The 12,163-nt window shown below is 60.8% G+C and overlaps 1 protein-coding gene across 3 annotated transcripts in view; it reads right to left on the bottom strand.

The window, feature by feature from the left end:
• Positions 1 to 12,163, bottom strand: part of LOC144772223 (sodium/potassium-transporting ATPase subunit alpha-1) — an 86,178-nt gene that overhangs the window by 49,876 nt on the left and 24,139 nt on the right. The window contains exon 1 of one of the 3 annotated variants that reach the window (XM_078656372.1): positions 376 to 889. The exons of 1 other annotated variant lie outside the window; for it this stretch is intronic. In XM_078656372.1, the coding sequence (XP_078512498.1) occupies positions 376 to 387 (12 nt within the window). In that variant the 5' untranslated portion in view covers positions 388 to 889. Of the gene's footprint in view, positions 1 to 375; positions 890 to 12,163 lie in introns of those variants that run through there. One more of the 3 variants, XM_078656371.1, reaches the window with a different exon arrangement.

The raw sequence follows: 12,163 nt of genomic DNA, 5'->3' as shown, positions 1-12,163 counted from the left end.
CCTCTCCAGCCCACAGACACCCTCCCCAGAGAGGCACCCTCCCGTTATCTCCCCAGCCCCAGACACCCCCCTAGAGCCACCCCCCCAGTCTCAGCCTTTTCTCTCGTCTGCCCCCAGAACCTTCCCGGCTACAATCTCCCTCCCAGGGGTAACATAACCCCCTCTCCTGCCCCAGACCCCCCCCCCCATGGTCTTCCTGCCCCCCTATCTCTTCAACCCTGCAACAGGTGCCCCTCCCGCCCTGTGCAGCCTTACCCCTCCCCAGTGGCACCCACAGCCCTCCTCTCCTGCCCCAGTCACCCCCTCCTCTCCTGCCCCAGCCCTCACCCCCCTGCAGCAGGTGCCCCTGCCGCCCCCCGCCCTGTGCAGCCTTACCCCGTAGCCCATGGCTGCAGCGGTGCGCGCTCCCGCCTCTGCTCAGCTGGCGCCGCGTTCCTTCCGGGTGTCCGCTCTGCTGGCGCCGCCGCGCGCTGGCCACGTGCTGCGCCGGGTGCTCGCGCCGGCGCTGGGAGCCGAGGGGCCTCGCGCCGCTCAGGGGCCTCGTGCCACCCGCCGGTGGGGATGTGTGCCTCGCGCCGCCGCCTCCGCCCGCGCGCACAGCCCTCTCAAGCGTTCCTTCCTGAACCGACGGAAGAGCCGCAGACAGTCCTCGCGCCCCCTCATATACGCTTGCCGGCGTGAGGTCTGACGTCACGACGCAAGGGGAGGTGGAAGCGACGTCACTCCGTTCCCAGGCAACAGGGGGCGCGAGGGAGGGGGCTGGGGTAGGAAGAAGTCGCCTGAAGTGCACAAATCACGACGGAGAAGGGCGGGGGGGGGTCTTGGAAAAAGGTGGATAAGAGGGAGGGAGGGGCCAAGAACGGCTTCCAAGGGATGAGGAGAGCACCTTGGATCCGAGAGCCCGACCAATCACAGAGCCGCTCCAGGCAGCCAATCAGAGTGCGAGCCCCTCACCCCGGATACATGGAGGGCTGTGCAGGGCTGTGCGCCACAGGGAACTGCAACAGGCCTGCACTGCAGGGGTCCAGCCAAGGATTCTACCCCTCACTGCACTGCAGGGGCCCAGCCTAAGGATTCTACCCCTCACTGCAGGGGTCCAGCCAAGGATTCTACCCCTCACTGCACTGCAGGGGTCCAGCCAAGGATTCTACCCCTCACTGCACTGCAGGGGTCCAGCCAAGGACAAGGATTCTACCCCTCACTGCACTGCAGAGGTCCAGCCAAGGACTCTACCCCTCACTGCACTGCAGGGGTCCAGCCAAGGATTCTACCCCTCACTGCACTGCAGGGGTCCAGCCAAGGATTCTACCCCTCACTGCACTGCAGGGGTCCAGCCAAGGATTCTACCCCTCACTGCACTGCAGGGGCCCAGCCTAAGGATTCTACCCCTCACTGCACTGCAGGGGTCCAGCCAAGGATTCTACCCCTCACTGCACTGCAGGGGCCCAGCCTAAGGATTCTACCCCTCACTGCACTGCAGAGGTCCAGCCAAGGATTCTACCCCTCACTGCACTGCAGGGGTCCAGCCAAGGATTCTACCCCTCACTGCACTGCAGGGGTCCAGCCAAGGACAAGGATTCTACCCCTCACTGCACTGCAGAGGTCCAGCCAAGGATTCTACCCCTCACTGCACTGCAGGGGTCCAGCCAAGGATTCAACCCCTCACTGCACTGCAGGGGCCCAGCCTAAGGATTCTACCCCTCACTGCACTGCAGAGGTCCAGCCAAGGATTCTACCCCTCACTGCACTGCAGGGGTCCAGCCAAGGATTCTACCCCTCACTGCACTGCAGGGGTCCAGCCAAGGATTCTACCCCTCCCTGCACTGCAGGGGTCCAGCCAAGGATTCTACCCCTCACTGCACTGCAGGGGTCCAGCCAAGGATTCTACCCCTCACTGCACTGCAGGGGTCCAGCCAAGGATTCTACCCCTCACTGCACTGCAGGGGTCCAGCCAAGGACAAGGATTCTACCCCTCACTGCACTGCAGAGGTCCAGCCAAGGATTCTACCCCTCACTGCACTGCAGGGGTCCAGCCAAGGATTCTACCCCTCACTGCACTGCAGGGGTCCAGCCAAGGATTCTACCCCTCACTGCACTGCAGGGGTCCAGCCAAGGATTCTACCCCTCACTGCACTGCAGGGGTCCAGCCAAGGACAAGGATTCTACCCCTCACTGCACTGCAGAGGTCCAGCCAAGGATTCTACCCCTCACTGCACTGCAGGGGTCCAGCCAAGGATTCTACCCCTCACTGCACTGCAGGGGTCCAGCCTAGTGTGCACTGCAGGGGTCCTGCCGAAGGATTCTACCCCTCACTGCACTGCAGGGGTCCAGCCTAAGGATTCTACCCTTAACTGCACTGCAGGGGTACAGCCAAGGATTCTACCCCTCCCTGCACTGCAGGGGTCCAGCCAAGGATTCTACCCCTCCCTGCACTGCAGGGGTCCAGCCAAGGATTCTACCCCTCACTGCACTGCAGAGGTCCAGCCAAGGATTCTACCCCTCACTCAGGGGCCCAGCCTAAGGATTCTACCCCTCCCTGCACTGCAGGGGTCCAGCCAAGGATTCTACCCCTCCCTGCACCGAAGGGGTCCAGCCAAGGATTCTACCCCTCACTGCACTGCAGGGGTCCAGCCAAGGATTCTACCCCTCACTGCACTGCAGGGGTCCAGCCAAGGATTCTACCCCTCACTGCACTGCAGGGGTCCAGCCAAGGATTCTACCCCTCACTGCACTGCAGAGGTCCAGCCAAGGATTCTACCCCTCACTCAGGGGCCCAGCCTAAGGATTCTACCCCTACCTGCACTGCATGGGTCCAGCCTAAGGATTCTACCCCTCCCTGCACTGCAGGGGTCCAGCCGAAGGATTCTACCCCTCACTGCACTGCAGGGGTCCAGCCAAAGGATTCTACCCCTCACTGCACTGCAGGGGTCCAGCCTAAGGATTCTACCCCTCACTGCACTGCAGGGGCCCAGCCTAAGGATTCTACCCCTCACTGCACTGCAGGGGCCCAGCCAAGGATTCTACCCCTCACTGCACTGCAGGGGTCCAGCCAAGGATTCTACCCCTCACTGCACTGCAGGGGTCCAGCCTAAGGTTTCTACCCCTCCCTGCACTGCAGGGGTCCAGCCAAGGATTCTACCCCTCCCTGCACTGCAGGGGTCCAGCCAAGGATTCTACCCCTCCCTGCACTGCAGGGGTCCAGCCAAGGATTCTACCCCTCCCTGCACTGCAGGGGTCCAGCCAAGGATTCTACCCCTCCCTGCACTGCAGGGGTCCAGCCTAAGGTTTCTACCCCTCCCTGCACTGCAGGGGTCCAGCCAAGGATTCTACCCCTCCCTGCACTGCAGGGGTCCAGCCTAAGGTTTCTACCCCTCCCTGCACTGCAGGGGTCCAGCCAAGGATTCTACCCCTCCCTGCACTGCAGGGGTCCAGCCAAGGATTCTACCCCTCCCTGCACTGCAGGGGTCCAGCCAAGGATTCTACCCCTCCCTGCACTGCAGGGGTCCAGCCAAGGATTCTACCCCTCACCGCACGGGTCCCTGGCCTAGTGTGCACTGCAGGGGTCCAGCCAAGGATTCTACCCCTCCCTGCACTGCAGGGGTCCAGCCAAGGATTCTACCCCTCCCTGCACTGCAGGGGTCCAGCCAAGGATTCTACCCCTCCCTGCACTGCAGGGGTCCAGCCAAGGATTCTACCCCTCACTGCACGGGTCCCTGGCCTAGTGTGCACTGCAGGGGTCCAGCCAAGGATTCTACCCCTCACTGCACTGCAGGGGTCCCTGGCCTAGTGTGCACTGCAGGGGTCCAGCCAAGGATTCTACCCCTCACGGCACTGCAGGGGTCCAGCCAAGGATTCTACCCCTCCCTGCACTGCAGGGGTCCAGCCAAGGATTCTACCCCTCCCTGCACTGCAGGGGTCCAGCCAAGGATTCTACCCCTCCCTGCACTGCAGGGGTCCAGCCTAAGGTTTCTACCCCTCCCTGCACTGCAGGGGTCCAGCCAAGGATTCTACCCCTCCCTGCACTGCAGGGGTCCAGCCTAAGGTTTCTATCCCTCCCTGCACTGCAGGGGTCCAGCCAAGGATTCTACCCCTCCCTGCACTGCAGGGGTCCAGCCAAGGATTCTACCCCTCCCTGCACTGCAGGGGTCCAGCCAAGGATTCTACCCCTCCCTGCACTGCAGGGGTCCAGCCAAGGATTCTACCCCTCACTGCACGGGTCCCTGGCCTAGTGTGCACTGCAGGGGTCCAGCCAAGGATTCTACCCCTCCCTGCACTGCAGGGGTCCAGCCAAGGATTCTACCCCTCCCTGCACTGCAGGGGTCCAGCCAAGGATTCTACCCCTCCCTGCACTGCAGGGGTCCAGCCAAGGATTCTACCCCTCACTGCACGGGTCCCTGGCCTAGTGTGCACTGCAGGGGTCCAGCCAAGGATTCTACCCCTCACTGCACTGCAGGGGTCCCTGGCCTAGTGTGCACTGCAGGGGTCCAGCCAAGGATTCTACCCCTCACGGCACTGCAGGGGTCCAGCCAAGGATTCTACCCCTCCCTGCACTGCAGGGGTCCAGCCAAGGATTCTACCCCTCACTGCACTGCAGGGGTCCAGCCAAGGATTCTACCCCTCACTGCACTGCAGAGGTCCAGCCAAGGATTCTACCCCTCACTCAGGGGCCCAGCCTAAGGATTCTACCCCTCCCTGCACTGCAGGGGTCCAGCCAAGGATTCTACCCCTCCCTGCACCGAAGGGGTCCAGCCAAGGATTCTACCCCTCACTGCACTGCAGGGGTCCAGCCAAGGATTCTACCCCTCACTGCACTGCAGGGGTCCAGCCAAGGATTCTACCCCTCACTGCACTGCAGGGGTCCAGCCAAGGATTCTACCCCTCACTGCACTGCAGAGGTCCAGCCAAGGATTCTACCCCTCACTCAGGGGCCCAGCCTAAGGATTCTACCCCTACCTGCACTGCATGGGTCCAGCCTAAGGATTCTACCCCTCCCTGCACTGCAGGGGTCCAGCCGAAGGATTCTACCCCTCACTGCACTGCAGGGGTCCAGCCTAAGGATTCTACCCCTCACTGCACTGCAGGGGTCCAGCCGAAGGATTCTACCCCTCACTGCACTGCAGGGGTCCAGCCTAAGGATTCTACCCCTCACTGCACTGCAGGGGCCCAGCCTAAGGATTCTACCCCTCACTGCACTGCAGGGGCCCAGCCAAGGATTCTACCCCTCACTGCACTGCAGGGGTCCAGCCAAGGATTCTACCCCTCACTGCACTGCAGGGGTCCAGCCTAAGGTTTCTACCCCTCCCTGCACTGCAGGGGTCCAGCCAAGGATTCTACCCCTCCCTGCACTGCAGGGGTCCAGCCAAGGATTCTACCCCTCCCTGCACTGCAGGGGTCCAGCCAAGGATTCTACCCCTCCCTGCACTGCAGGGGTCCAGCCTAAGGTTTCTACCCCTCCCTGCACTGCAGGGGTCCAGCCAAGGATTCTACCCCTCCCTGCACTGCAGGGGTCCAGCCAAGGATTCTACCCCTCCCTGCACTGCAGGGGTCCAGCCAAGGATTCTACCCCTCCCTGCACTGCAGGGGTCCAGCCAAGGATTCTACCCCTCCCTGCACTGCAGGGGTCCAGCCAAGGATTCTACCCCTCCCTGCACTGCAGGGGTCCACCCAAGGATTCTACCCCTCACTGCACGGGTCCCTGGCCTAGTGTGCACTGCAGGGGTCCAGCCAAGGATTCTACCCCTCCCTGCACTGCAGGGGTCCAGCCAAGGATTCTACCCCTCCCTGCACTGCAGGGGTCCAGCCAAGGATTCTACCCCTCCCTGCACTGCAGGGGTCCAGCCAAGGATTCTACCCCTCACTGCACGGGTCCCTGGCCTAGTGTGCACTGCAGGGGTCCAGCCAAGGATTCTACCCCTCACTGCACTGCAGGGGTCCCTGGCCTAGTGTGCACTGCAGGGGTCCAGCCAAGGATTCTACCCCTCACGGCACTGCAGGGGTCCAGCCAAGGATTCTACCCCTCCCTGCACTGCAGGGGTCCAGCCAAGGATTCTACCCCTCCCTGCACTGCAGGGGTCCAGCCAAGGATTCTACCCCTCACTGCACGGGTCCCTGGCCTAGTGTGCACTGCAGGGGTCCAGCCAAGGATTCTACCCCTCCCTGCACTGCAGGGGTCCAGCCAAGGATTCTACCCCTCCCTGCACTGCAGGGGTCCAGCCAAGGATTCTACCCCTCACTGCACGGGTCCCTGGCCTAGTGTGCACTGCAGGGGTCCAGCCAAGGATTCTACCCCTCACTGCACTGCAGGGGTCCCTGGCCTAGTGTGCACTGCAGGGGTCCAGCCAAGGATTCTACCCCTCACTGCACTGCAGGGGTCCAGCCAAGGATTCTACCCCTCACTGCACTGCAGGGGTCCAGCCTAAGGATTCTACCCCTCACTGCACTGCAGGGGTCCCTGGCCTAGTGTGCACTGCAGGAATCCAGCCGAAGGATTCTACCCCTCACTGCACTGCAGGGGTCCAGCCTAAGGATTCTACCACTCACTGCACTGCAGGGGTCCAGCCTAAGGATTCTACCTCACTGCACTGCAGGGGTCCAGCCAAGGATTCTACCCCTCACTGCAGGGGTCCAGCCTAAGGATTCTACCCCTCACTGCACTGCAGGGGTCCAGCCTAAGGATTCTACCTCTCACTGCACTGCAGGGGTCCAGCCTAAGGATTCTACCCCTCACTGCACTGCAGGGGTCCAGCCAAGGATTCTACCCCTCACTGCAGGGGTCCAGCCTAAGGATTCTACCCCTCACTGCACTGCAGGGGTCCAGCCAAGGATTCTACCCCTCACTGCAGGGGTCCAGCCTAAGGATTCTACCCCTCACTGCACTGCAGGGGTCCCTGGCCTAGTGTGCACTGCAGGGGTCCTGCCGAAGGATTCTACCCCTCACTGCACTGCCTCACTGCACTGCAGGGGTCCAGCCTAAGGATTCGACCCTTAACTGCACTGCAGGGGTCAAGCCTAAAAATTCTACCCCTCACTGCACTGCAGGGGTCCAGCCGAAGGATTCTACCCCTCACTGCACTGCAGGGGTCCAGCCACGGATTCTACCCTGCACTGCAGGGGTCCAGCCGAAGGATTCTACCCCTCACTGCAGGGGTCCAGCCGAAGGATTCTACCCCTCACTGCACTGCAGGGGTCCAGCCAAGGATACTACCCCTCACTGCAGGAGTCCAGCCTAAGGATTCTAACCTTAACTGCACTGCAGGGGTCCAGCCTAAGGATTCTACCCCTCACTGCACTGCAGGGGTCCAGCCAAAGGATTCTACCCCTCACTGCACTGCAGGGGTCCCTGGCCTAGTGTGCACTACAGGGGTCCTGCCGAAGGATTCTACCCCTCACTGCACTGCAGGGGTCCAGCCTAAGGATTCTACCCTTAACTGCACTGCAGGGGTCCAGCCTAAGGATTCTACCCCTCACTGCACTGCAGGGGTCCAGCCGAAGGATTCTACCCCTCACTGCACTGCAGGGGTCCAGCCGAAGGATTCTACCCCTCACTGCACTGCAGGGGTCCAGCCGAAGGATTCTACCCCTCACTGCACTGCAGGGGTCCAGCCACGGATTCTACCCTGCACTGCAGGGGTCCAGCCGAAGGATTCTACCCCTCACTGCAGGGGTCCAGCCTAAGGATTCTACCCCTCACTGCACTGCAGGGGTCCAGCCAAGGATACTACCCCTCACTGCAGGAGTCCAGCCTAAGGATTCTACCCTTAACTGCAGGGGTCCAGCCTAAGGATTCTACCCCTCACTGCACTGCAGGGGTCCAGCCAAAGGATTCTACCCCTTCCTGCACTGCAGGGGTCCAGCCTAAGGATTCTACCCTTAACTGCACTGCAGGGGTCCAGCCGAAGCATTCTACCCCTCACTGCACTGCAGGGGTCCAGCCGAAGGATTCTACCCCTCACTGCACTGCAGGGGTCCAGCCGAAGGATTCTACCCCTCACTGCACTGCAGGGGTCCAGCCGAAGGATTCTACCCCTCACTGCACTGCAGGGGTCCAGCCGAAGGATTCTACCCCTCACTGCACTGCAGGGGTCCAGCCACGGATTCTACCCTGCACTGCAGGGGTCCAGCCGAAGGATTCTACCCCTCACTGCAGGGGTCCAGCCAAGGATACTACCCCTCACTGCAGGAGTCCAGCCTAAGGATTCTACCCCTCACTGCACTGCAGGGGTCCAGCCAAAGGATTCTACCCCTCACTGCACTGCAGGGGTCCAGCCAAAGGATTCTACCCCTTCCTGCACTGCAGGGGTCCAGCCAAGGATTCTACCCCTCACTGCACTGCAGGGGTCCAGCCAAGGATTCTACCCCTCACTGCACTGCAGGGGTCCAGCCAAGGATTCTACCCCTCACTGTACTGCAGGGGTCCAGCCAAGGATTCTACCCCTCACTGCACTGCAGGGGTCCAGCCAAGGATTCTACCCCTCACTGCACTGCAGGGGTCCAGCCAAGGATTCTACCCCTCACTGCACTGCAGGGGTCCAGCCAAGGATTCTACCCCTCACTGCACTGCAGGGGTCCAGCCCAAGGATTCTACCCCTCACTGCACTGCAGGGGTCCAGCCCAAGGATTCTACCCCGGATTCTACCCCTCACTGCACTGCAGGGGTCCAGCCAAGGATTCTACCCCTCACTGCACTGCAGGGGTCCAGCCAAGGATTCTACCCCTCACTGCACTGCAGGGGTCCAGCCAAGGATTCTACCCCTCACTGCACTGCAGGGGTCCAGCCCAAGGATTCTACCCCTCACTGCACTGCAGGGGTCCAGCCCAAGGATTCTACCCCTCACTGCACTGCAGGGGTCCAGCCCAAGGATTCTACCCCTCACTGCACTGCAGGGGTCCAGCCAAGGATTCTACCCCTCACTGCACTGCAGGGGTCCAGCCAAGGATTCTACCCCTCACTGCACTGCAGGGGTCCAGCCGAAGGATTCTACCCCTCACTGAACTGCAGGGGTCCAGCCGAAGGATTCTACCCCCAGCCTAAGGATTCTACCCCTCACTGCACTGCAGGGGTCCAGCCTAAGGATTCTACCCCTCACTGCACTGCAGGGGTCCAGCCAAGGATTCTACCCCTCACTGCACTGCAGGGGTCCAGCCAAGGATTCTACCCCTCACTCCACTGCAGGGGTCCAGCCAAGGATTCTACCCCTCACTGCAGGAGTCCAGCCAAGGATTCTACCCCTCACTGCACTGCAGGAGTCCAGCCAAGGATTCTACCCCTCACTGCACTGCAGGGGTCCAGCCTAAGGATTCTACCCCTCACTGCACTGCAGGGGTCCAGCCAAGGATTCTACCCCTCACTGCACTGCAGGGGTCCTGCCAAGGATTCTACCCCTCACTGCACTGCAGGGGTTGTTGGCCTAGTGTGCACTGCAGGGGTCCAGCCAAGGATTATACCCCTCACTGCAGGGGCACAGCCTAAGGATTCTACCCCTCACTGCACTGCAGGGGTCCAGCCAAGGATTCTACCCCTCACTGCACTGCAGGGGTCCAGCCAAGGATTCTACCCCCTCACTGCACTGCAGGGGTCCAGCCAAGGATTCTACCCCTCACTGCACTGCAGGGGTCCAGCCAAGGATTCTACCCCTCACTGCACTGCAGGGGTCCAGCCAAGGATTCTACCCCTCACTGCACTGCAGGGGTCCAGCCAAGGATTCTACCCCTCACTGTACTGCAGGGGTCCAGCCAAGGATTCTACCCCTCACTGCAGGGGTCCAGCCAAGGATTCTACCCCTCACTGCACTGCAGGGGTCCCTGGCCCACCGTGCACTGCAGGGGTCCCTGGCTCACCTTGCACTGCAGGGGTCCAGCCAAGGATTCTACCCCTCACTGCAGGGGTCCAGCCAAGGATTCTACCCCTCACTGCAGGGGTCCCTGGCCCACCGTGCACTGCACTGCAGGGGTCCCTGGCTCACCTTGTACTGGAAGGGTCCAGCCAAGGATTCTACCCCTCCCTGCACTGCAGGGGTCCAGCCGAAGGATTCTACCCCTCACTGCACTGCAGGGGTCCAGCCGAAGGATCTACCCCTCACTGCACTGCAGGGGTCCAGCCGAAGGATTCTACCCCTCACTGCAGGGGTCCAGCCTGAAGATTCTACCCCTCACTGCACTGCAGGGATCCAGCCTAAGGATTCTTCCCTTAACTGCACTGCACTGCAGGGGTCCTTGGCCTAGTGTGCACTGCAAGAGTCCAGCGTGGAGATTCTACCCCTCACTACACGGGTCTCTGACCTAGTCTGCACTGCACTACAGGGGTTCAGCCGAATGATTCTACCCCTCACTGCACTGAAGGGGTCCAGCCGAAGGATTCTACCCCTCACTGCACTGAAGGGGTCCAGCCGAAGGATTCTACCCCTCACTGCACTGAAGGGGTCCTTGGCCTAGTGTGCACTGCATGGGTCCCAGGCCCACCGTGCACTGCAGGGATCCAGCCTAAGGATTCTTCCCTTAACTGCACTGCACTGCAGGGGTCCTTGGCCTAGTGTGCACTGCAAGAGTCCAGCCTGAAGATTCTACCCCTCACTGCACGAGTCTCTGACCTAGTCTGCACTGCACTACAGGGGTCCAGCCAAAGGATTCTACCCCTCACTGCACTGAAGGGGTCCAGCCTGAAGATTCTACCCCTCACTGCACTGAAGGGGTCCCTGGCCTAGTGTGCACTGCAGAGGTCCAGCCTAAGGATTACCCTTAACTGCACTGCAGGGGTCCCTGGCCCACCGTGCACTGCAGGGGTCCAGCCTAAGGATTCTACCCTGCACTACACCCTGGCCTAGTGTGCACTGCAGGGGTCCAGCCTAAGGATTCTACCCTCCACTGCACTGCAGGGGTCCCTGGCCTAGTGTGCACTGCAGGGGTCCAGCCTAAGGATTCTACCCTCCACTGCACTGCAGGGGTCCCTGGCCTAGTGTGCACTGCAGGGGTCCAGCCTGAGGATTCTACCCTCCACTGCACTGCAGGGGTCCCTGGCCTAGTGTGCACTGCAGGGGTCCAGTCTGATTCTGCTCTTTGCTGTACTGCAGGAGCCCCTGGTCTAGGGTGTACTACACTAGAAAAGTCCCCCATAATGATTCTACCCTGCAGGTGTCCCTGGGCCACCATACACTGCTCTAGTCCAACCGAATGATTCTACATGGGTCCTGACCTAGTGTGCACTGCAAGGGTCCAGCTTAATGATTCTATCCTTCACTGCATGAGTCCGTGGCCTAGCGTGCACTGCACTGGTCCAGCCTAAGGATTCTACCCTTCACTGCATAAGTCCGTGGCCTAGCGTGCACTGCACTGGTCCAGCCTAATGATTCTACCCTTCACTGCATGAGTCCTTGGCCTAGCGTGCACTGCACTGGTCCAGCCTAAGGATTCTACCCTTCACTGCACTTCCGGGGGTCCCTGGCCTAGTGTGCACTGCAATGGTCCAGTCTAATGATTTTACCCTTCACTGCTCAGCAGCCTAATGATTTTGTCTTGCACAGCACTGCATGGGTCAAGCTTAATGATTCTACTCTTCACTGCAGGGTCCAGCCTGATTCCAAACTGCACTGCAGTGGTCCAGCCTAATTACTACCCTTCACTGCGCAGGTCCCTGATCTCTTGTGCACTGCAAGGGCCCAACCTAAGGATTCTATACTCCACTGGGCCCATGACGTACTGTGCACTGCACTACAGGGGTCCAGCTCAATGATTTCACCTTTCACTGCACGGGTCCCTGGTCTACTGTGCACTGCACGACAGGGGCCCAACCTAACGGATTCTACCCTTCACTCACTAGAGGGGTCCCTCGCCTAGTGTGCACTGCAGGAGTCCAGCATAATGATTCAACCCCGGCCCACTGCACACTGGACTACAAGGGTCCAGCTTATGATCCTACCATTCACTGCACTGGTTCCTGATATTTCTACCCTTCACTGCACTTCAGGGGTCCCCGGCGTAGTGTGCACTGCAGTACATGAGTCCAGGATAATGATCCTACCGTTCACAGCACTGTAGGTGTCCCTGGCCTAGTGTGCACTGCATGGGGGTCCAGGGGGGAGGGGGGAGGTTGAGCCCAATGATTCCACCCTTCACTGCATGGGCTCGACCTACTGTGTACTGCAGGGGCCCAGCCTAATGATTCTATCCT

This window comes from Lissotriton helveticus, chromosome 8, assembly GCF_964261635.1.
Source record: "Lissotriton helveticus chromosome 8, aLisHel1.1, whole genome shotgun sequence".
Lineage (NCBI taxonomy): Eukaryota > Metazoa > Chordata > Amphibia > Caudata > Salamandridae > Lissotriton > Lissotriton helveticus.
This window is presented reverse-complemented; position numbering and strand designations above follow the sequence as displayed.